Below are 25637 nucleotides of genomic sequence, written 5' to 3' on the forward strand. Positions count from 1 at the left end.
AGGTTCTTTATTTTGAATGCCTTAATATGTTCCTATCAGAGCTCGTTTCTGCCCTCTGCAGGTAGACCAGCACACTGCATCTTAAAATTAAATGACTGCCAACAACTGTGGACAAACAAATCAATTCAAGGATTAAATAATGAGAGAGGAGTGAGAGGAGTGTTGTTTTAAAGAGAAATGTACAGAAAGAGGCTGATGAAAATGACATCTTCGAATAGAAAAGCAAGCACTTCCTTTAAGCATCCACCCAGTTCTTTTAGCTTTTTAAGTAAATGCCTTCATTATCTCTGCAGCTATCCCAACAAAGTTTTGGGACAATGTGGTAACCCTGTTGCATACAGAACTGCTCTAGATAAGTCTCTTAAATCAATACCGGTATGTTTAATCATAAGAAAATGCTGGATTTGGACAGAATTTTTATTTTTTAGATTATTCTAATACAGTATCCGGGCAAAAACTGTAAGCTGAGCTGATTTTAAAGGGTAGTAAGCTCTGTCCCCTGCGTTTTTAGCTCAATACTTAAAAGGCCAGTTTCATGAAAAAGTACAATAAGAAAGGAGATATCTAAATATTAGTTTGGCCTGCCATGGACAGATAGTTTAAACTAGGATTAGTGATCCAGGTTTTTTTTTTTTTTAAAGGTATATTATTATTATGCCTTCATTTAGAGAGACATGACAGTGGATATAGTCAAATAGGGATGAGAGAGTGGGAGAGACATAGCCACAGGCTGGACTTGATCCCAGACCACCTGCGCACGTGGGGCACGGCCTTACCTCTTGGCCATCTGAGCCCCAGTGATCCAGGTTTTAAACAGTGGTGGGTCTAAGGTACAGTGGATTCAGAAACTAAGCAGACCCCTTAACTTTTTAAAATTTTGTTATGCTGCAGCCTGATGTACAGCTTAAAAAATCATTTATTGTTATTAATCTAGACTCAGCTGAAGCTGAAACAGTGGTTAGATGGAGGCCTCAGGTCAGTGTTAAACACATGAAAGCCTGCTTGGAGTTTGAAAAAAAAAAAAAAAACTCCATGTGAAAGCCAGAATTTAATGCTGATAACGATTTTAGGCTTTTAGGCTATGGAATATCAAATGATATTACGTTTTTTTGTATAAGGCTAGAACATGTTATTATAAAAAAGACTGGTATTTGTGTAAGATATTGTTCATTGCTCGATCACAAGCAGCTGGTACATTTTACTCCTTTTACCCATGAAAGCGGGAAGTTTGAGTAATTTCTTGGCTGTGAGAGGTCTTTTACCACATATGAAAACCATGAACATAATTTTGAATATTAAAATCAAGTTTTAAATGATTATAAAACACTGGATTACACGTTAAAATGTGTCTTTGAAGTCCATAAAGTAAAAAAAAACAGCTAGAATGTCTAACGTACCTGTTAAGCTTGGGACCGGGGTCATGGTTTAACTGGTGCTGAATTAACTCCATTAAGCATTAAACCCTGCTGCATAAACGTTACAAGGAAAGAGTTTATAGCATGCCAGTGTACATTTTAAGAGATTGTTCTGGAATAGAAAATATATGTGTCTTCACAGATGCCCGCTTGAAAAAATAAATGCTGGTGACTCATTAATTGTATGGAATAACTATGCCAACACCTGCTTTTGGCTTCACCATCTCTGAACCCAGGCATTTGTTTTGAAATTCTCTGTTTATGAAATATAAATTGGAAATTAAATGATTGCATAAAGGTTTTGGTGGTCCCCAAGAGATTTTCAGGTCTTAAAGTGGGCCAAAGCACACTGAAGTCTGGGACCAGCTGTTCTAAACAATCAGTTCAATCACTGGACTGCTTCTCCTTACATGGCAGCATAAGGACTTGGACTTGAGCACTTGTAGCACTTTCACACCACCTACAGTGGATCATCAAACCAGTTTTTAAATTTCACAAAGACAACCCAAGTATAATGCAGTGTCTGAATGATTATTTAATTTTTTAAGGGGGGAAAAAATCCAAACCTATCAGGCCTTTTGTGAAAAAGTAATTGCCTCACTTGTTAAATCAGGAGTTAACTGTGATTAACCACAGTTTCTGGAAAGCTGAGTTCAATTTCACTGGCCACACCTGGGCCTGATTACCACCAGATTTGTTGAATGAAGAAATCACTTAAATAGAAGCTGTCAGACAAAGTGAAGTAGGCTACAAGATCTAAAAAAAAAAAAAAACAAAAAAAAAAAAACACATGCCATGATCCAAAGAAATTCAAGAACAAATGAGAAACAAAGTGATTGAAATCTATCAGTCTGAAAAAGATTACAAAGTTATTTCCAAGGCTTTGGGACTCTAGTGAACCATGGTCAGAGCCATTATCCACAAATGGAGAAAACTGGGAACAGTGGTGAACCTTCCCAGGAGTGGTCGGCCAACCAGAGTGACTCCAAGAGTGCAATGATGACTCATCCAGGGGGTCACAGAAGAACCCAGAACAACATCCAAAGAACTGCAGGCCTCACTGGCCTCAGTTAAGGTCAGAGTTCATGACTCAACCATCAGAAAGACACTGGGCAAAAATGGCACCCATGGTAGAGTTCCAAGGCCAAAACCACTGCTGACAAAAAAAAAGAACACAAAGGCTCGTCTCACATTTGCCAAGATACATCTTGATGATCTCCAAGACCTTTGGAGAAATATTCTGTGGTCTGACGAGACAAAAGTTGAACTTTTAGGAAGGTGTGCGGCCCGCTACAGCTAGCATGAAAATAACGCAGCATTTAAAAAAGAACATCATGCCAACAGTCAAACATGATGGTGGCAGTGTGATGGTCTGGGGCTGCTTTGCTGCTTCAGGACCTGGACCACTTGCTGTGATTGATGGAACAATGAATTCTGCTGTCCACCAGAAATTTAGGCCAATGTCTGACCATCAGTTCATGACCTCAGGCTCAAGCCCTCATGGGTTCTGCAGCAGGACAATGACCCAAAATATACCAGCAAGTCCACCTCTGAATGGCTCAAAAACAAACAAACAAACAAACAAACAAACAAACAAACAAACAAACAAACAAACAAACAAACAAACAAAAAAAAAAACCCAAAGAAATTTAGGTTTTGGAGTGGCCAAATCAAAGTCTGGACTTAAATCCAACTGAGATGCTGTGGTGTGACTTTAAATGGGCTGTTCATACTCAAAAACCCTCCAATATGGCGGAGTTAAAACAATTCTGCAAAGAAGAGTGGGCCAAAATCCCTCCACAGCAATGTGAAAGACTGATCACCAGTTATCGCAACTGATTTCAGTTATTGCTGCCAAGGGTGGCACAACCAGTTAATAGGTTCAGGGGGCAATTACTTTTTCACACAGGGCCAGATAGGTTTGGATTTTTTTACCCCCTTAAAAAATTAAATAATCATTCAGACACTGCATTTTGTATTTTTACTTGGGGTTGTCTTTGTGAAATATAAAAATTGGTTTGATGATCTGAAACATTTAAGTGTGATAAATATGCAAAAATCAGAAATCAGAAATAGTTTTTCACAGCACTGTATTCAAACCGTATTCATACACTGACAACAGAAGCTGTTTTGTGAAGTGTTCATGAGTATGAACTTATCTTATTCATACTCATTCTCCCATCGCAGCAGGAGCGGTTTGGAGTTTGGCATAAGACACTTAAACATATAACTGCAAGAGCTGGGAATCCGACCCCCAACTGTTACTGAGAGATAACGTACAACTGAATCAAAAGAGCCCATTTCATCCAGAACCCTCTCTTTTTTAGGACTAAATCTGAAAATGTTATTATTTTAATCCAAAAACAGTGTAATGCTGGATTGTCTGTTTGGCCTTTTCAAGAGCCAGCTGGTTCATGCTAGCATGCTACCAAAATAACCAGCTCTTATTTTAAGAAAAAATCGTCACATTTTGTGTCCCAAAGCAGGGCTTAATGATATACTCAGGAGGGATATTTTCTCATCACGCTGTCTTCCTTCTGTCTTGTCTCTTTCATGCATCTCTGCCCTTGTTTGTTCAGCCTGACAGAGGAATGTCGTCCAGTTTGTTTGTCAGCAACAACAAATGCTTATCAGAATAGATAGAAAGGGCAGAGGAAAGAAAACAAAGATTCCATGATGGCAAGTGCTTGAGGAAACCCCAGGAGGATGGTGAGATAGCAGAAAGCACTTTCAGTCAGACTTAAAACCTAACCTAAGGAGCTCTCAACATGTATAATCTTTGTCAGACACCAACTGAATACTAATTGTGTTTAGTGAAATTACAAAACAGTGTAAGTGATGGTGCATTTTGTAGACAATAAACAAAGAAGCAGGAGCAGGATGGCCTGAGCACTGCAGCAGCAGCAGCAGGCCTGTCTCAGTGCTAGGTAATGACATCTCTGCTGCTGATTATCAGAGCCCATCTGTCTCCACAGACATGCAGAGAAACACAGAACAGAGCATAAAACAAAAATTGGGAAGCAAGAGCAGAAATTGTGATTATTTTTGTGTCAGTCTGCTAAGTCAGGAATGTTGTTGATCATGTTGATGACTCTGTAATTACAATGCCAGAAAAATGGCTTCACAGCTCACTTTTTAACCTTCAACTCTGAACTCTCTGCCTGCAGGAATGTCAGCACACCTTCAGTTTAACCTCTACCAGTCATTACACAGCTCAGGTATGAAGGCTAACAAAGCAGAAGACACAGACGATAAAACTACACTGATATATCATCATGATTTATCACCTCTTGGTGTCACTGTCAGCACCAAGCTCTAATTTAGTCACCCTAAGGTATTTCCATAACTATCACTATCTGGCGTATGGGATAACAGCTTACAATGAAAAAACAAAAATCATCCTAGACCATCCTCATTTTTATGTCTACTACTTAACCCAGCAAGATGTTGGGCATCATCATAAAGACTATGACTGATGTAAAACTGTCTTTCATTTGGAATTAAATGTGGCTAGCAGGCCTTCTTCAGATCTCTGTCCTATGAGATAAAACTAAAGCTACAGCCAACTGACAGTTTAGCATAGCTGAGACAGAAAAAAAGGGGCACCTTTCCAGCTTGGCTCTGTCTAAAGGTTAACATACCTGACAGTTGCCTGGCAATGCCATGCTTCTAAATCTACACACTCACGTTTTATTTGCCCTGAAAGACGTGTGTGGTCCCCATGTTTGGGCTAGTTTCCATCCTGTCTGATTCATGTCAGGCCAATCACAGCTTCCAATAATATGAGGCGGGTTTTATACCAGGACACTCACCTTGATTTCAGAGATGAAGTTTAGTTAAAGACACAATGGAAATAAGACAGCCCATGCACTTTTCTACCAGGTTCCTAGCTTGCTGTAATTCAGTCATCTTAGCTGTGATACAACATAAAACCTTATGTGTATGAATGTGCGGTAAATCTTGTGGCATAAGAAGATTCTCTGGTTGAATCTATTCTTAACATAGACTGGTAAACTTCAGGACTATATCAAAAATAGTATATATTGTATATAATATTTATTGGCTCTCCCAACCAAATTATGTCAGGCTAAATGTTCATGAGCTATTTACAAGAAGCCAAAAGTTTCAATAAATCAAATTGGGAATATTAGCAACATCTTACAGTCAGATTCTAGTTTGCAGGACTTATTCAAATCTCTTTTCTTCCTTTTGTTCCTTCTACCTGCACACTTCTAGTGGTGGTCTCTTTTGAAACATAGATTGCCGAGATGGTGGACAACGTGGAAGGGAACCTCCTTATGTGTACATGGTACATGAAAGGCTTGTTCTAGGTTAATTATCAGTGTGTCTTAGATTGCATACTTCTGTTAGTATATTGTAATACCATACATTTACATGCAGTACAGAGCACTTTAATCACAGTAACAGTGTTACTTCCTATTAGTCTTACACTAACAGAAAGTAACATTGGTTTAACTGCCTCTGTTTTCTTATACTTATTTTTTAACAGCAAGTTATAAGTAGACATTAGGCGACTGTAATTAAAATTTTACAGCTCTTTTCTCTATTAGATCCATGTAACTTGTATTTTTTGTTAACATTATTTGCATATAGAAAATTAACATATTTTGCCTCAAATGCCCTTTGCTTTATTCAAATCTGTTGCCATTGCTATTAACACATTGACTAACCTGCAGATGCTAATGCTAGCTAGCGCACTAGCATGCGAACAGTACAACATTTGCTAACATTACTAATATGTGTGTCCTGGGGTATTTTGGCTTCACTTTTGCGCAACCAAAGCGGTTTGTGATGTGTTGTCCTCATTAATATAACATCATTGCTCATTACATCCAGTTCCAACACGGCACTTCATGCACACGCGATATTGGTGTTGCTCTTGACGTTAGCCAAACAAACAAAAAATGTTCAGCGGTTCCCAAATAAATCAAGCCTGGCCTGTCCATTGCTGTTTGAAAGAAGTTAGAGTCTCAATTAATACTATTTTTCTGTACTTAACCTTAACACTAATAATTATTCTTTTTTCTGCAGACTTTCAACACATTACATGGAGTGATGTTTCATTTTTAAGTGAAACAAATGTATCTGTTTAGTTGAGCAAAGACAGGACTAACTCAGAAATTGTTCTGCATTATAAACTACAAACCCTACCTTTAGAAACAGAGATATATAAACCAACTTTCATATTTCCTTAGCACAAACTTTTCCTTTACTAATCTTATTCGATGTTATGCTTCTGTTGCTTTTTTTTAACGGAAAGGATCTGACTTCTTCCACCACTCTGGGTCTTGTTCTTGACCTTGTGGCCTTTCTCCTGGCAGCAGCAGCAGCAGCAGAGGAACATTTGCTTAATAAATCCCTCAGGCTGGTAGATGAAACATCGTCTTGACATAAAGACAATGCACGCTGCTGGGGGAGTGACATCATGAGACATGAAAGAAACAGAGGGAGGCTACTCAAGGCGAGGATAAGACTAAAGAAATCCTTCCCAAACACTTCTTCTTTCCACATGACTCTTTTATCTGTAAAACAGGTTGCAGTTTCACATTTCTAAAACATTTAAAATATTGATATTTATTCTGATAACACACGGTCACATCTGGAGAGGAAAATGAACCAGGACAGACTGGAGACGAAACATTCCTCGTCAGCTGCTCATCTGGCTGATTCACAGCTGTCTCAACAGGCAGGGAGATAGATTAGAGCCACATTTCACAGAGGTTTTGGCACGTACAGACATTATAATGTTTTATGAAACACCTGCACTCTGCTGTATGAACAGAAGACCCTTCACCTTTTCTTATGAACTCCATCATCATTAAGCAATTTTGAGGGTTTACTCTCTTCTGAGGGATGTTTACTTCTCCTAAATGCTTCAGAGTGTTTAATAATTCATGTGATACAAAGTGAAACAATGAAGAGGCATGTTCTCTAAATTGTCCTCAGAGGCACAAACATCTCTCTGATTTTTAAATCCAATTTGTTGCATCCGGGGGTTAGACCCACCCTGAAGTTAATTTTTGGCCTGGGCATGTTTACCTCTTGTACTCCAGACGATGACCTCAATTCTTACCCGGAGGTAAAATCACACAGACTGAAACAGTTCTTGACCTCTTGACTCAGCTGTTAACAGCTCAACGGCTGTTTTTACACAAGCACATCTGAAAATTGCAAGGAAATTTATAAACGGCCTTCCCTTGAAGTTTTTCTAAGTTGCTTAGTCACAAAAGTCTTCTACAGCAGTTCTCCCTGGAGAACCTAAAGTCAGGATCTCAGGAGGCCAATACGACATAAAAGCTGAGCTGCAATAGGTCAACATGCTATGCTTTATTGAAGGTATTTGCCTTCAAATCAAATTAATTAATGCTCCATAATTTGCTCACTCAACATTAATCGAGTTTAATTTTTTACAGTGTAGCTCATATAGCTGCTTTGTGAGCTTTTCTTCTGGCACTTTAGCTACATAGCTCTGTTATCTAGCCGAGTTGGCTTTTGTAACATGAGCTTCAACAAACATAACTGAAGCTGTCTTAGCTATGCAGATAACGTAGATACATAGCCTTCGTAGCTGCTTAGAGAGCTTAGGTTTAGCTACGTTATCTACGTAGCTCTGTTATCTACATAGCTTATGCAGCAAACTCGGCTTTATTAAACATTTTGTAATTTGGTTTTGTGGGTCAGGTTTTTGACTTCTTTCACATCATTACAATATTAAGAGTACAGTTTGAAATCACAATAAACTGAAATGTATTTATGGGTCCTCCATGCATAACCGTATGCATGTTGCTAACCCTTACATTTTAAGCCCTTTTCACTAATGACATGCATATTACTCATCATTTAAAACCCTTCAAATCCCTAAGACAGCCCTTCCTAGAGATGATGAGTTCAAATTACCACAGACAGTGAGTGATTAAAGGACAACTCATAAGACCAAGTGCATTAGACCATATCACATGTATCATAAGCCAATTTCACCTGACAAGTCCAGAGAAACATCTCTTTTTAAGATACAATGTGCAAAAAAATAAGGCCTGAAAAGCTTTTAAAACTAAAGTATTTGCCAATGAGGCACGTAGGTTTAATTTCTAATGTCTTCAATTGAATTTTCTACATTAAAACTAGTATGTGAAATTTCAGCACACTTAAGCAAAAATGCTTTTTTCATTGCAATATATTTTTACTTATAGCAAGCAATTCAGTCTTTATTTTTCTTTCAATGTCTTAAAAAAATAAGGTTAATTTCAAGAAAAATTAAAAAGAAAAAAAAAGATTTGCTAATGTTTGACGTTTTGGATTCTGGAGATTTTTCTACTTAAATCCTTACAAGAAGCCTTTAGGTACAAAAAATAAAGGCAAATTTCCATTAGAAGTCTGTCTCTGATTTCACCAGTTACAGAAGGTTTCTCCTGATTTCAGCGATTTATATCTTCATTGATTATCCCCTTCACCAAACAACCAAACTCATTTTTAAGAATTAATTTCCAAACTTGTCTGCCCACAATAAATGTCAGAAAAATAAATATCAAACAGGAAGGTGTCCTGTTTTTTTAAAAAGTTTGTGCCAGTTCTCTGCCTTTTGGCATGCCACACTATTCCAGGGCCAAATATGACTAGACAGAGTTCTGAGTTTACATAAAAGCATCTGACACCATCCTGTGTCTGAATCCATTGCTGTCCTCTTGTTCCTCACTGGGCTCGTCACTCATGGAGTAAAATGTCGGCCTTTGCTTGTGCTTCTTCTTTTGGCCTGTCATGTGAGGCTGGAAGAGTCGGCTTATTGACTGGAAGCCCTTAGAGAGATCTGGAAACAGGTCCTGTTCTTCTCTCTCTTGCAGGATCTTTTCTGGAACCTTTTCCTGGACTTTTGGCTCACCCAGCATCTCTCTCAGTGTCTTGGAGATGCCTTTGTGTAGATAGTGATAGGCCCTCTTCCCACAGTTGTCCCGGATGCTGGGATCAGCCCCAAACTCCCCCACGAGCATAGCCAGAATGTACTCCTGGTCATGCAAAGCTGCAATGTGCAAGGGAGTGTATCCACCATATGTTTTTGCGTTAATGTCCACATCAACCCCGCCTTTTCTGGAAAGGTCAATGATCTTCACAAGCATATCGCTGTTCCCACATTTTGCCGCCCAGTGCAGAGCAGTGAACCCTGACATGAAGTCCCGCTTCTCTGCCAGCTGGTTGTCTCTCAGCAACAGGCCATAAACCTGGCTCCAGTGTCCAGCTGCACATTTAACCAGCCATTCATGCTCTGAATGCTCCAGGGGAACCAAGGAGGGCAACCTGGTTTCCTCTGATGCCTTGGTGCTCTTTACTGCCCTCCTCAGCTGGGGAGAGCTAACAATACTACTGCTGTTTGACTCCACTGAAGGCCTTCTCTTGCTCCTGAATGGGTCCAGTTTGGGACTCTCAGGAGGGTCATCCAGGTCCACCTTTAATTTGTGAATCTCTACTCGAGTCATACTGGGTGGCAGTCTCAGAGGCAGGGCACACGGTTTGTTTGCGGACTCATTTTCTGTGCCCTTTCTTGAGCAATTTTTAAGCTTTTTGGTCTCAAAACTGAGCACTCTTTTAACACCAATATCCTGCATTTTGCTCCTTTGTAGTGCCAGCTGAACAGGAGACAATATTTCTGAAGGATTTTCATCAGATTCACTTGCCTGTAGACCTGCTTGATTTGGCTCACAATCAGCTGATCTCTGCTCTCCTGCATCCTCTGAGCTTTCAGCCTTCGCAGGTGGGCGCTGCTGCTCACCTGTCAGCTGGATCTCTTTATTTTCTGTCTTTTCCGCACTTTGAAGCACGTGTTGATACATTTTCTTCACCACAACGTATCGGACACCGTCGATTTCTTTCACGTAGGCGACGTTGTTGACAAAAGTCTTAAAAAGCTCCCGGTTCCACGCTTTCTCCTCTGGATCGTCGCAGTTTAGTGAATCTTTGAAGTTACCCACCAGGTCGGATTTCTTCACTCTGCCTCCCTCCGATATCAGCAGAGACAAGACGGAGTCTTGTGTCAAAGCCATAATAAAAACAGTCGTTTTAGTCGTTAAAAGTATGTCGTTTACTATGCTGAGTACGCTGTTCACCTTTGTCCTGGTGACGGTACAGTAGCCTATTATCCTTCACCTGGGCGCGCGCCCTCCCCTCCCTTCTTCCTTACCTGTAGGTGTCTCTTTCCGGGGAAAGTGCAGACGTGGATTTCATTTGAATAAAATATGCAGAAGTTTATCCTTCAGGCAAAATGGTTCATAATGACTTAACAAAGACAAATTCATCAAGTAATTTTTAATTTAGCCCTCTCAACAAAATAATGCTTTAGGAAAGCTTTCCTTCTTTGATTCGTCAAGTACAGCTATAATGCCTTTATAAAATAAATACAGTCCCAGAAAGCTTGAACTTAAAGGACAAACAATTGATATTAAGGAACTCTGAGTTACGTAACATAGCCTATACTGAATAAGCTTTTAAATTATGCCATTAAGAAAAAAATATTTTTGTAAGGACATTTATTATCCTGCACATATTTGAATAGCCTAAAAAGGACGGAAACCCCCCTAACATTTAAGATCATGCAAAAATATAGGCTCAATCGTGTCTTTTTGGTCAATAATTTACACCATTCATAAAAAAAATCTGCAATCGTTTTGAGTTTAAAAATACACCCACACAAATGTCATAATTCAAAGTGTTTGATATTTGGATGGCAACGCCCTGTAAAAAGTCCCCAGGGCACATATTGCACCTGCCAACATCAGGCCTACAGTACAATAGGCCTATGTAAACACGGGTTAAATTTGTGTAAACCTAATAGTCCATAACAATTTGCCTCCCTGCTCACTGACACCCATTCTAGTAAATCAAACCTCATTAATTGATTTTAATATTAACGTTTGTCCTGACGACATAGCCTGTATTCATAACTGACTACCCAGCTCAGCTGTGATGATTTCATAATTTTATTATCTCAATAGCTGACACGCATATTTCTTGCCCTCCTGTCGTTTCCTGTGTAGCAGCTCTCTCCTGTCCTGGCTTGCAATGTTTTCAGCATGGCATTCCTGGACTGAATGGGAGTTCCTGAGAAGTGGCCATATTGGAACGTATGTGTCCCGCCCAAAGAAGAACATACATGTCAAGATAAGTAACATCCTACTTGAACGTACGTTTAAACTTTGAACGTTAGACGACCCAACAACGCAAAGGCTACCTTTTAACGGCTTCAGTTACGTTTTAAGTGGCGTAAACAAACGATTATTCTGATAAGATGGATTTAGAAAGCAATAAATGATAACGTTTTTTTAATTACTCATGAAACAAGAGTGTTGACTTCACTGAGAAAAGCCACTTCTGTACCGACACAACATACAAAGTATTTCGTGCTACATAGCGTAGCTAAATCAGGCAAGCCCTCTTGTACACTCAAAAAGCCATATCAACGTCGAAAAGATGGTAAACGACGATTTAACCTGACTGGCGAAGCATTGGGCACGTTGCAGTGAATCCTCTTGATACTCAGCTAGCCGCTCCCTACCCAGCTACTAGCTCTTCTCCGTCTTGTGTCCCTCTCCTCCTATCTCTGTCAGCTCGGCTCAGTAGTTCAGCAGGCTAGTACGGAGAGACGAGGGCTGCTCCCTTTCGCCTCTGCACAGTCTGCACAGCACAACCAACACCATACATTCCTCACCATGGCTGCCACAGATGTTGACGTGTTTTCGGTAAGTGAAACAACGCCTTTTGCTATTTGAACCTTAAAAACATGGCAAGTGCAGCCGCGGGAATACTTGGTTATGATTAGTAAAAGTGTGTTAGCAGTAGTGTGTGTGGTATGGAGCTAAGCCTCCCCCGCTTTCGAAGCCTTGTAATGTGGGCTCAACCGAGATGTTGGGAGTGATTTCTATGATGGTGACTAGGTTTATTTTATTTAAGACAAATTTAAGACGACGTTGCTGCCATTGACTATTTTAACGTCGTGACTTAAAACGTCTGTTTTCGGGATTGCGTCTCTTGCTGATGATATGGGTGTAACGTGTGGCACCAATCAACTGTTTACTGCTGACGTTACAGAAGTATCTTTGAAAACAATACAGAAAATATGACGAGGGTGATTTGATATGTAAAATATGTCTCAAACACTACAAGGCTAGCAGGTTATAAATGAAGTAGGATACCAATGCAAGTCAGTGCTGTGCTCTATTGACACACATTAGGTCCCTACCGCTAGTATTGCTTGCAGTTTTGCACTGTTGTGTTGAATGACTACTCTTCAGTATAGTCCAACAATGTGTTGACATGTGGTTTCATTTTAACTTCCTGCTCATAGGTGCTAAATCCAACTTGTGGTCAGTTTCTTGCTGTGTAATGAGCTTGTAAGTTAAACCAGTCAGATGGCGAAAAAACTATCTTCTTGAACGTTTACACGTTGACCGTTAAGCAACAAAAAGCTACTTTTAACAACTGCAATAATTTCTAACCAACGAAAAAATACGAGTTTAATAAGTTGCTTTTTGAAAGTAATAAGTGATTAAATGCTTTCAAATTATTACTCAAATAGGAGTCTTGACTTGACTAAAGGAAACAACTTCTGCCAGTCGACTTGTTTATCAAATATGTCATGCTACATATATCCAAATCAAGCTACTTTGCTGCTAGCCTGTGCTTTCTTTACAGTAGCAGGTTGGGCCTACTCTCACACAAAAGTGGAATGCATCCTGCATAATTTTCATTGTGACAAGCCCAGTCAGTCACTTATGATGATGCAATGCAGGCTTAAGGAAATGCCATTTAAAATCAGTGGGATAGTCAGGTTCTTATGTCAAGAATTCAAAGCATGTGTGTCATGGGAAAAAAAAAACAATATTGCAGTGAGGAGGCGAATGCACAGGAGGGGATTTAAAAAGGGTGATTAACTTTTTGGCAGATGCTTGAAGAGATCCTCGTGGTGGTGAATTGGACTGTAAGCAGCACAGAGTTGCAGGGATAAAGAGATTAAGAACACACTCCAGGGCCACTCCTACCACTTATTGGTGCAACACATGTCTGCAAAAGAAAAGGACAGAGTTTGTCTTATGCCTTCTGTGCAATCTTAAAAAAATGGGAATGTGTCCAAAAGGTGGGTGCAGGTTGCAGAAGGTATTGCCTTTTTGTGAATATTAAGTGTCTCTTTTGGAATGCAAAAGTTAGCATTGATTATTAAGAGAAATGCTGAGATAGCAGGGAAACGGGCTGTTGGAGTGGGCAGCTGCACAGTTGCCTGACTGGCTGACTTCCTGGCTAACTTTGGGAACTAAGTGAGACCACACTGAACAAACTGACATGCTCGCCTGGCAGTTTGTGTAAAGGGCCCGTTGTTAATTATGTGCAGATATTGATAGGGATGTGTGGTTGGCTCAAGTCAATGTCGTTCTGCAGTAGGTTAACTTTCTAGGCCAGAGAGCCACATGAGAAGATCAATCCTGCTGACTGCCATTTTATTGTTTTCACTCATTGATTGCTTTAGAGTGTAGCTTAAATGAAGAGGTTGTTGTTCATTGAAAGGGTTACATAATGAAATACTCTATAACATATTAAACATGTACAATGCTTACTGACCCTAAAGAGCATTGTTTTTTCCCTGGGGGCCTGCATGCATAACATGAACATAAGCTTCATAAAGTGCTTTAAGGCATGAAATGAGGAGATGTGGGGCACGTCTCATAGACTTTAGAATTGCACTTTTGGCTATTTTTGTTGAGAATAATGTTAATTTAACACATGAGCTTTAGCAACAGACCTTAATTGTAAATTTTAAACACATTCAAGGCTTTAAAACCACTTTCTCAGCCATAAGTCCTTCAACTCTGCAGTAGAAATGAATCTGCTAGTGCCTTTTTATAGGATTTATGTTTAACATTAGGTCATCTCTTGGACTATGCTTTAAAATTCTTTAATATGCCAAAAATCTACAAAACCAAGGCGACAGATAAGGGTATTAAACCAATAAACCTAAATGTTTCATAAAGTGATTTGAGTTGTTTAATATTTTTTAAAAGATAGACCTTTCTCATCTGAAATGCAAAGCAGACAGAAAAATTGTCTTCAGCGTAAGAAAATGATGTTATGCAAAATATTCCATACATGTTTTCAAGTACGTTGTACCTGTTTTAGGAATAGAGATTTGCGATGCCTTTTGATGTGCAAAAGTGTAACTTTTTAAAAGTGTCTTTGCAGAAAAAAATGGATGATTTTGGCTTTTAGTTTTCAATCAAACTAGCAAAAAATAATGACATCAACAAATGCACAACATTTGCACTTAGAAGAAGAAGCTGTATGATGCTTATTTTCGATCAGTTCATATCACAAAAGAACGAGGTCTTTCTGTCACAAATCAGCTGTAGCTGTTATCGCTGTTATTTTATATTGATTTAAACAAGATCATGTAAAGCACATTTCCTGCAGCCTTCTGCAGTCAGCCATTGCCTTTTCCATAATGTTCGACTTTATGTTGCTCAGGTCAGATTGTAGGCCAAGCACGCGGACTGTTGTGTGTCATCAATATAAGCTTTATTTAGAAAATACACGGTAGAGCTGCCTAGAGGCGGAAAGCTTGTGAGATCCAGAGATGTAGACAAATAATGACAGTCGAGTTGCAGCTTCTGTTATGATGAATCAATATTCAAGTATAGACTGGTAGGTCAGAATTTCACAAGGATCTGTTTCAGAGCCCCATTTGTGATGCTCTGAGATTAATATAGCTATAAAGATAACATTGACAAAAGCTGAATAAAGATTTAGAGGCTGTAATGTTCTTGTGATGTTGTGATTCTTTGTGTTTTGAGAGAAAGAAGGAATGGCAATCACAAATACTTAGTATATACCTGATGAAATTTCCTGGAGGTTACAGACTGGTTCTTAGCTTTACAAGTTTGAGCACCCAGTGTTCACATCAGCAGTTGTGTTTCTGTAGCTCACTGTGGTCTATGTCTCATTTGCCTGATGTTCTATACAGAAGACACAGTGATTAACATTATGAAAGCAATGCAGTATTGGATATATCTTACAGGGTGTCTGCAGAGTCTTAAAAAGAATTAAAAGTTGATAAATCAATTTTGCAGAAATGAAAGGTTTAAAAATAAATTAACATGCAGGACAAAGGTCTTAAATTTTGTAGAGTGTTTTTTTTTAAGATTTATTTTTTTGGCCTTTTCATGCCTTTATTTGATAGTGGAAGGACAGTGGATAGACTTGGAAACAGGGAAGAGAGTGGGGAGAGGTAAAGGGCCACAGGCCGTATTTAAACCCAAGCCGCCTGCATACATGGGTAGTGCCTTAAACCACTCAGCCATCTATGCGCCCAATTTTGTAGAGTTCAAACATGTATTCATGAACAGAGGTTGGAGGCTGTTTTTTCTGCTTTTGTTTATATATACATGCTTAAGACGCATGGTTAATTAATGAAGATGTGTTGTATTTCTTTAATATAGGCTGGGAAAATTCTGAGCCAATCGAGTCATATGTAAATAAATTAATAGAACAAATACAGGGTCCGACATTAAGGTTTTTGCCTACTTGCCCTTCAGGGCAAGTGCTTTCCAAATCTACTTGCCCCATCTAAATTCCTACCTGCCCTGTCCAGGAGGTACTTTTTCTGGCTGTCAGGTGCATACATTTTGCTCACAACATACTTAGAACTAAAATCCATTGCCTGTTGACTGTGGAAAGCAATACACAACACTTCTTTCTTAAAGGGATACTTAAACATTTTGGCAAATTCGCCCATTGCCATAATTCCTATAGTTTTAGTAATAGGTTCGTTTCCTTTAGTTGTTGGTGCAAGCTGTTTCTAGATCTGGGGGGACCGTTAAACCAGCTGCACCGCGAACGCTATTTTAGCAGACGGAATTTTTGCTTTCCCTCATCAAACTCATCAAATACACAATCCAACAACCCCAAAACGCTCTCGTGGACAAGTTTTAACCTGCACATTCACCACACTATGAAATAATCATGGAACATTATGAGACGGAGATGTTTTAAAGTTAAATGCAAAGCCGGAACTACACTCCAGACATGGTTGCTGCACTGTGTCACTCCGCCCAGTGGTTCACTCAAGAAATAGTTCTGAGTATTTGCTTCATGTGTCATATGTTACATAATTATACATTATTATCATTCAAAAGTCTGCATAATCAAACACAATCTGATTGGCTAGATATCACATGAGTACCAGCCAATCAGCACTTGGGTGCCACTGACAATGAGCATATGGTGTCACTTCCTGTTTTCCTGCTGCTACTGTGTTGCTCTGTGCCAGTTCTCATGCTGATAGAGCTAAGGTTACATTGTTTATTTTCCTTCCTTTTTTGTTGTGCCATTTTATTTTGCCACATCAACTACATTTTGTACATCATTATAAATGGATATGGGTTCTAAATATCAGTTACCAGTCTCATGAAAAGTTGATCATCAGTATCAGCCCTGAAAAAACAATATCCGTTGGCCCCTAATGACTATAGATACTTTTAGGCCCCTTTTTATATATATATATATATATATATATATATATATATATATATACATATATGTATATATATGTATATATATATCTATCTATCTCAGAATTCCCCATTGACAACTACTTTTTGGTATCAAACTGAGGCGTTTTTGTCCTCATAGTCTGATCTCAAAATGCTCCTAGAAAGTGTAATTTGCATGCTGCAACAAGAAATACCACTGGCATTTGTTTTCTTACATGTAGCACGAAACATATACAGTATGTTACTGTGCCACGTGAAAGAAATTGAAGATGCCATAGGGTCTAAAATGTATGAAGAGAGTCTTAAAAAAGGATTTAAGAGTATTGAGTCTAATATCAGACTTTCTGTATATGCCCTCTCTGGTTTAGAGTCTGAACCACTGCCTGTAAGTCGAGACTTAGATTTGCCAAAGCCATTAACCTAAGGTAGTTAAGGAGGATGCTGGATGGACAAAGAAAGCATGGACTCAACATTTCCAAGGAATTATGTCTCCTCTTATTATTCTCACTGGATTTCAAATGCTTACTGCGTGATTCTTCTTCTTGATGTTGTCACCACTATCAGCTTTAAATAACATGCATTATAGTCTGGTTTTGAAGCAAGACTGCTTTTTACCTTGCGTATTTGTCTCTGTGAAGCTTTTGCATTCATGCAAGAGAAAAAAACAGACATGTAAGAACTGACAGAACTTGAAAATATTTTTTCAGGACAGATTTTTATCTCCCAGGTTCAGCGCCTGTGAGGAAATGGTGTGTTTTAATAAAACCCTGTGAAGATGAGTGAGCTGTACATCTGCCTCATAAAATAGTTCCTGTCTCCTCTACTGGCTGTTCTTTGTCTTTCCTGTTGGGCATAGATGAGTGATGTAGCTATTCAGCTTTACATTTTTTTATGTGTGAGACCAAAGAGAGGAGTCATCTAGATTTCAGCTGACAACATTTGAACATTTCAACACTAAAAACACCGAAGCACACAAGTGACAGCAATATATGAGCTATCACGGTACACACATGCAAAATCTGCTGGTATTTTAGAAGATCCTGCATAATTTTTCTTGTTTGATTACATTAGAAGTGTCAATTCTTTTAAAATCCCTGTTAACATCTCAGCTCATGTAAAACTAAATCAGACATTTTCATAAATCTGTTTGTCTCTAGACAGGAAACCCCCCCATCCATCTATAGTGAACTGAGTGATCATGTGGGTTTGTCTTTGAGGTTTTCATGTGGCCTCCTCCTTTAACAGATGTTCTATTAAATTAGGCCCGTAGTGTCTTCAGAAGCCCCAAAACAAATGTCCACTTTGTACCTAGCTTATGCTGCATATAGTCGGTACACTTCGACATTGTCAACATGTTGACAATGATGAGTAATCACTCTAAAACCAGCTTTTTTGTCATACAGGACTTTTTTTAAACATAAATCAGATGTCAGCAGTTTCAGATATTGTTTCCATGGTGTAGGTTTTTGTATTTAGACGCCTGGTTTGACTTTTCACACTCTGTACATGCCTAATTTTGCTTTCAGTTAAATACTGCTGTCAAATCAGGTTTAGGATAATAAAAGAAACAGGATCATTTCTCCAGTGTCATCTGAAAGGAAAACTTCTAACCTCATTTTTAGGCCAAACCTTGTCTCAAGATCCATTGGTTCAAGTCAGGTTAGAAATGTAACTCAGGGGTGTCTGTTGTTGTTATGTTGTTAAGTTATGTCTTATGAGGCTATGGTCCTCCAAGTGGGTAACTCAGTGCAACTCTGACTCTTCTCTCCTGAATGTCATTCTCTACTCTGTCCACTCTCCACTCAAAAAAGTTAACATTTATTTAGAATTTGAATAAAAAACTTATACAGTGATTTACAAATCCATTTCAACTCATATTCTGTTAAATACAGCACAGATACTAGATATTTAATGTTTGTACCAACAAACTTGATTTATACACATTCTTAATTGGATGCTTGCAATGTGTTTCCAAAAGTTGGGACAGAAGCATGTTTACGTCTGTGTTGCATCACCTTTTTTCTAACAACACTCTGTAAGCATCTGGGGACTAAAGACACTAATTGTCATAGTATTGAAAGTAGAGTACTTTACAGTTCCTGCATGATGTACATCTTAAAGGTGTCCTAAAAAGATGTCTGGATGGAAGCATGTATTGCTCCAAAACCTCTCATTTTTTTGATGCTTTCACAGATGTACAAGTTATCCATGCCATGGGCACTAATACACCCCACACCATCACAGTTGCAGACTTTTGAACTTTTGTTGATAACAATCTGGATGGTCCTTTCCTCTTTAGCTCCAAGGACTCGACTGCTATAATTTTCAAAAACACTTAGATTTGTGGACTCTTCAGACCACAGCACACTTTTCCACTTTATGACATTTCAGATGTGCTCGGCTCAGAGCAGTTGGCTGTGTTGCTGTATGTTGTTTATATAAGGCTGTCACTTAACACAGCAGACTCTTAATGTAAATTTGTAGGAACAGCCATGTCCTTTGTCAACTGATGCTCATTTTTTAAGTATTCCATGACCTACAGTGTGAAATCTATCAAAGAATAAAATCTCTAAATTCCTTACTGTTACACATAAAGAAATGTAGTTCATAAACTGTTTACCTATTTGCCCATGCAGTATTTAACAAAGTGGCGAAGCTCACACCATTGTTGATTGTCTTTACTGAGAACTTAAGGAGGGCCCCTTCATGCGGTCACCTGCCACCAGTTAACCTACTTACCTGTGGAATGTTCAGGTGTTTTTGAGCATTCCAAAACTTTCCTCATCTTTCTTGCCTTTGTCCCAAGTTTAAATGAATGTGTTGCAGGTACCAAATTCAGAAAGTATGATCAATTAAAAAAAATCCTTAGGTTTATCAGTTTTGACATTAAATATCGTATCGTAATATTGACTATAGGTTCAATTTTAGGTTCAAATTTACAAAATGTATCAACTTTTTTGGAGATGCGTTTGTAGATTACAGGCCAAATGCTCAGTGTAAGACTGTTTTACATATTAGAAAACACCAGGAGTAATATGCTCATTGAACATAATTTATTAGTCATATCTACTCTTTTTTTGTGATTATTTTTGGGACTTTTTTTAGCTTTTATTTAGATAGAACAGCTGAAGAGAGACAGAGAGAGAGTTGGGAGAAGAAATGCACCAGATAGCATGGAGACGGGGAATCGATCCCATGGCCAGGGTGTTGAGGACAGTAACCTCTGTACAAGTACACCTGCTCTACCCACTGAGCTAAACCGCCACCCAGACATTATTAATCTTAATGAGCATACATCTGATATGTTGTGTATCACCATTCAGCTGAAAAATATTGGAACATAACAGTCTGCATCGCCCTGCCCTATACCTCAGACACCTTGTGTGTGTGCGCTGTAGCACACAGTGGTCTAATGAAGGGGGAGGAAGTTGCTTCAACTCATCTACCATAGATGGTTGTACCATAGGTGTGGTGGGGATAGGTAGTGGAAATGTGTAACATCTTATCTAACTGGGTGGAACAGAGCTGCATGAGTGTATGAAGCTAGGCCTCTCTCCCCTGTGCAATGCTGCAACAGAAACTGAAATTGCATGTTACAGATGCATTGTGTCTGATAAAGTGGAGTTTCTTTGTTTACACTGAAGACAAATAAATGCAGGTTTAATTTGAAATGCTACTAAATGTGGAAAATAAGCCAGTCAGGATTTAGTAGATAGTCTGTTGTACAATGCTTGACATATAAAAGCATTACAGAGGCTAGAGGGAAATTAAAATGCAATTTTAGAAAGTCTTGCTTTAAAAGAGATTTTTTTGCTGAGAGGTCTTTGTTAGGTTGTTATATTGTAGTGGAGCTGTGTGACAGAAACAGCTCTGTCCTCTTTTAGTCCTCAACTTTGCCGTAGGACAGCCAGGATGGTGCTGGCAGTGTGTCAGAACCCACTGTGATGTCTGCACTTTGTCATTTGTGCTAGGCTTCAGGTTTAAAATGCAAAGATGCATATCCTGTGGAAAAGAGAAAAGAGCAAGACAAGGTGTTTGAGGTGATGGGGTGTCTAAACATATGTAATTTGTTCTTGAAAAATAAGCTGAATAATAATTAATAGTTGATAATGTTGTCTTTCTATTTAATAATCAGTAACTAGTTTTAATAAACAAGTCCAAATATTACATAAGCCTGCCTCTCTCCACTGGCAAAATCATCCTATTAAACAGCCAAACTGCCAGAGAAGACTTAAATAAATAATACTGAAGAAAGCAGAAAAGGTGAGAAAAGAGGAAAAACCACAGTGGAAATGTTGAATATCTTAGATCAGTTAATTTGACTTTTTTAACATTTGATGTGCAATAAGTAGGGTTGTCCTGATCAGCATTTTTGGCCTCCAATCCCGATCCGATTTTTTAATATTGAATATCTGCCGATACCGAGTCCCGATCCGATACTCATAACTGCCTAGATTAGAGTTTCAATTGTTACTACTAGACATTTCAAACTTATTCCATTTAACTCGGTACAGCCGATATTGTTGTAAAAAACATAAAATCACATTTCTGCTCAGAATGGTGTAATAGCTCTGTTTCACTTGAATTATCTGTCAAAAATGAATTTACATATTCACTTAGCGCAGTATTTAGTATTCAATCAGACAATCAAAATCCACTTAAAGTGGTCGGCTGAATGACCTGAGCAGTCAAAAAGTGAACTAAAATAACCTCAGTTTCACTTAGAGGTGGTGTAACAGAGTCAATAGTCACAATAAAATGTCAATTTAATAAATGAATTTTAAATATTATGATTCCTCTTGGAAGTTAACTTGACTCTTTTAGTCACAACCACAAACTTATCTCAAAAAATGAATTAAAACATCCAAACTCAACTTTAAAGTGGTGTAAACAGTTTAACTTGAATAGGATCAAAAACATATGAATCATACAGATTCAAAACAACAATCCTTATTAAAATGTAGCAGCTTAATCTGAGATGTAAACCAAAACATTAACACTGGAATAAAACCCAAATACAAGGTGCTCTTGTTATTTCAGTGCAGTTTCTAAAATGCGACTACAGCTGCTACATCACCCCCCCTCCCCTCACTTATTTCTCAGAGACTCAGCAGTGACATGAGCTCCAAATGTCTGTAGTGAAGCTAGCGGCAGTGAAGTTTCTTTTCTCTAGTATGCTATCACATACTTTGTTGTATAACTCCGGCAAAGCAGTGTCAGTAATGTAACGTGGAGACGGCAGGGCATAGTGTGGGTCTAAATTCTGCACAACACAGAGACGGGCTGGTTGTCCAATGTGGTGATGAATTCGACCACCTTTTTTTGTTATCTTTACTGCCTTGTCCATCTCTCGAGGGTACTTGTCTGTTCTCTTAAAATCCAGAGGTTGTTGCTTCGGTGAAGCTGCCTGTTGCGCTTATAAAGTCTCCGTATTACGCTGCATGTTTTGATTGGAGATGATGGATCAAATTTGTAGAGTTAAATGCAGCTCTGCTGCTACCAGCTCATGAAACGGATCGGATCCAATTGCCGATCGCCGATCAATTAAAAATGCTTAGTATCGGCCCCGATCCGATACATGTGATCGGGATCGGGACATTCCTGGCAATAAGAGTACATAATAGAAGTTGTTTTATAACAAGTGCACCCTAAGTTATTGTAAATATTTTAAGCATTTTCAGAGGGTTTCCCTCTGTGTATTTTTCTTCTCACACAGGCCTCAACATCAGCTGTGTGAGTTTCTCACTGTCAGTTTTCTGCTGTCTATCAGGTGGAGGTTCACTGAGGCAGACATGAACTGCAAACACAAGTCAGACACAAGTCAGGTGGGAGGGGATGCCAGAAGGTGAGAAACGGATAGAAAGACAGCAAGAGGAGAGGGAGGGGTCTGAGAAGAAAATTTCAGGTCATATCAGGACTGTTCACTGAAACTGTTTTCGTAAAGTGATAGGGCTTAAAAATGAGCTTGATTCTTTCCTCAGTTTGTCATATTAGATCTGCGTCACAGATTTATTTTACTTCTCTGAAAGTTTTCATGAGGGCAGACTGTGTGAGCTGCTTTGCCTTACTTCAGTTTGAAATAACTTGTGTGTTGCACTAAAACTGTGCTCATGCTAAAATGTAGATCAGTGGTCAGAGGGAGTCACAAATGTAAGACACTGTCAGGAAAAAGTACAGGTATTTGATTTGTCTCACTTGTCATCATCATATGCCGCTGAAGCAGCAATAGAGGATGTGACTCACAGCACATGATGGAAATTTAACTGTTTTCTTCACATGAAAGAAACAGTCTTTACACAAACATCTCTTTAAAAGCTTAAAGTATTTGACATTGCAACTGTATATCTCAACCAATATACAGTATATGTTGTGAAGGATGCCTAATATGACCATATATGTTAACAGGCCATGTATTCAGTGTTTATTTTACAATAGTCAGAGTGAGTCCTGGATAAATGGGCCATGCTTTAACACTGTTGGCCATTCAGATGAAACTCCAGATAACTACCAGCACCTTTTCCACAACTTGGATCAATTGGTGGAGTTACATGGTGTGACTTTAACTATCACGACAGCAGAAGATGGATGATAAAGGGGGCATGTATGATATACTAAGACCTTGTGGTGAAAACTACCCTGACATGTCAGACTGTTTCATATATACATATAGTTGGATATAATTCACATTCATGGTTGAAACCTCCCATACAAAGTGTTTAGGAAGGACAGGACTTTTCAGCATCGCAAATAATTTGATAGTACTTATATTGATAATGAATTGACGCCAATTAAATAGAAACATGCTATTGCTATAGACAGTGACTGAGTCAGAAACTAAATAGGTCAAAGTTCATCATCGAATAGTGAGGATTCAAGGATCACAGAAGCAGCTTTATCCCTTAAAATGTGTTTTCCAGGTCAGTGGATGGTCTTATATGTTCATGTTTTTATGGAGGATGAACTCACAAACTAAATATGTACACAAAAATTAAAAGTGAACACCCCTTAAAAAACATGGACTATATTCCTGTAATGTAAAAGTTCAGCAGTCAGACCTCCTCAGACTGCTGTGTGAATGATGGAGCTTTATTCTTTCTATAATGTGGAATATTACATTTATGCATAAAATAGAGGATTTAAAAATGATTAAGTGTCCCTTTACTTTAATGACAAATTGAAAATAAAACTAAACTACAATAGAAGAAATAAAGTGTTGGCACCCCAATTTTCCTGGAAGAGGATCCCTAAAACCCCAAATATGGCATAATCTAATGTCATTATCTTCCCTTGTAACTTTCAGAAATGTAAATTGCCATCAGGACTCCATTGCACTTTGTAAAATGTATTTTCTTTAGAGAACCTGTTAATACCAATTTTTAATATAGAAGTAGTTTATTTAAGGGGCCCGGCTTTTTTCCTCATTTGTCTAGTACTACTTCTCTTGAAAAAGCAAAAGTAACTGATAAAATAAAGCAATATTTCTTATTAGAATACTCGATTAATTGCCAAAAGGATCAATAGAGTACTCGATTACAAAAAGAATTGATTGCTGCGACCCTAATTCTGTCAGTCATATTCATTACCTGCCAATCAGAGCAACAAGATAAAATGAGGTAGCAGGCATGTGTAACTCGGGTAACTGAGGCGCTGACGTAGTTTAAGAACATATAGCTTGTTAGTGGACAAAACTCATGCTGAGGGTTAAAACATCTTATCCACCAAGAAAGGCGTTTAGTGTGTTTCTTTGCTTCTTTTCAATTAAAAAGCTGTCCAGATCTGATAAAAACTGTTGCTAAAGCTACATCCGAGCTATTAGCTTCACTGGCGGCAGTTGTTGCTACAGTTTGCAATACAACTAAACTACAACTTTTCCAATCTCATGCCAAAGCAGGCCAGGAGAAGAGTACAAACATCTTTCCTCCACAGAAAGCTGTGAGTGCTTTTTTTTTGCTCTTTTTGATAAAGAAATGTGGTCCAGCTCTGGTAAAACTGCCACAATACTGTAGCTAATACTGAGCTAATTGCTACACCAGTGCTAGCCATTACTACCGGCCTCCAGTACAACTAAACCACGCCCCTAGCGACCGCCTCCTTCTTCCCAAATGATGCTGATTTGTCTGGTCAGTTCTTTGACCTGACACAATCATATCAGACAGCAGCTTTGCAAGATGGAACTGCCTTTTGACCGACATGGAATCTAGAAAATCCATCTGCTCTGCAAGGTTAAGAGGAAACCAGGACTTTTACTTTTTGATTTTTCTTGGATTTATGAGGGACGTCATGTTACTAATGTATAAAACAGGAAAATAGCAAGCAAGAAGACATGTTATGCATACTGTTGTAATTGTTTTTTTTTTTCTTTTTTTTTTTTGCAATTTTGATACATTATGACATGCAGTTCTCTCTCATTGTGCTGGCTTTACCTTGTCACTAAGGGGGGTGTCACTTGCTGAGGTTCCAGATCAAAACATGGCTGCCTCCAGTTGGGTTTATAAACTTAAGTTACTCAAAATGCAGATATCTAGTGAGTCTTTTAGTTCAGTAAACATATGGATACATATATCGAAGAAGATGAACTTGTCTGATCATGCGGGGTTCCTTTTAAGACTTGAGAGTTTTTCTGATAATCCTACTGTTGTGCTTTCATTGGTACATAAGTAATTTAGTGATGGTTGTCTTC

General features: G+C 38.6%; 2 protein-coding genes across 2 annotated transcripts in view; one reads left to right on the forward strand and one right to left on the reverse strand.

Moving 5' to 3' along the window:
• Window positions 1–8483: 8483 nt before the first annotated feature.
• Window positions 8484–10468, reverse strand: sowahab (sosondowah ankyrin repeat domain family member Ab). Its single transcript, XM_041802087.1, has one exon. The coding sequence runs from the start codon at window positions 10466–10468 to the stop codon at window positions 9068–9070; it is 1401 nt and encodes a 466-aa protein (XP_041658021.1). The 3' UTR covers window positions 8484–9067.
• Window positions 10469–12002: 1534 nt separating this feature from the next.
• Window positions 12003–25637, forward strand: part of sept8a (septin 8a) — a 45419-nt gene continuing 31784 nt past the window's right edge. Inside the window, exon 1 of the mRNA XM_041800807.1 lies at window positions 12003–12160. Coding sequence (XP_041656741.1) covers window positions 12131–12160 — 30 coding nt within the window. The 5' untranslated portion in view covers window positions 12003–12130. The remainder of the gene's footprint in view (window positions 12161–25637) is intronic.

Source organism: Cheilinus undulatus, linkage group 12 (assembly GCF_018320785.1).
Source record: "Cheilinus undulatus linkage group 12, ASM1832078v1, whole genome shotgun sequence".
NCBI lineage: Eukaryota > Metazoa > Chordata > Actinopteri > Labriformes > Labridae > Cheilinus > Cheilinus undulatus.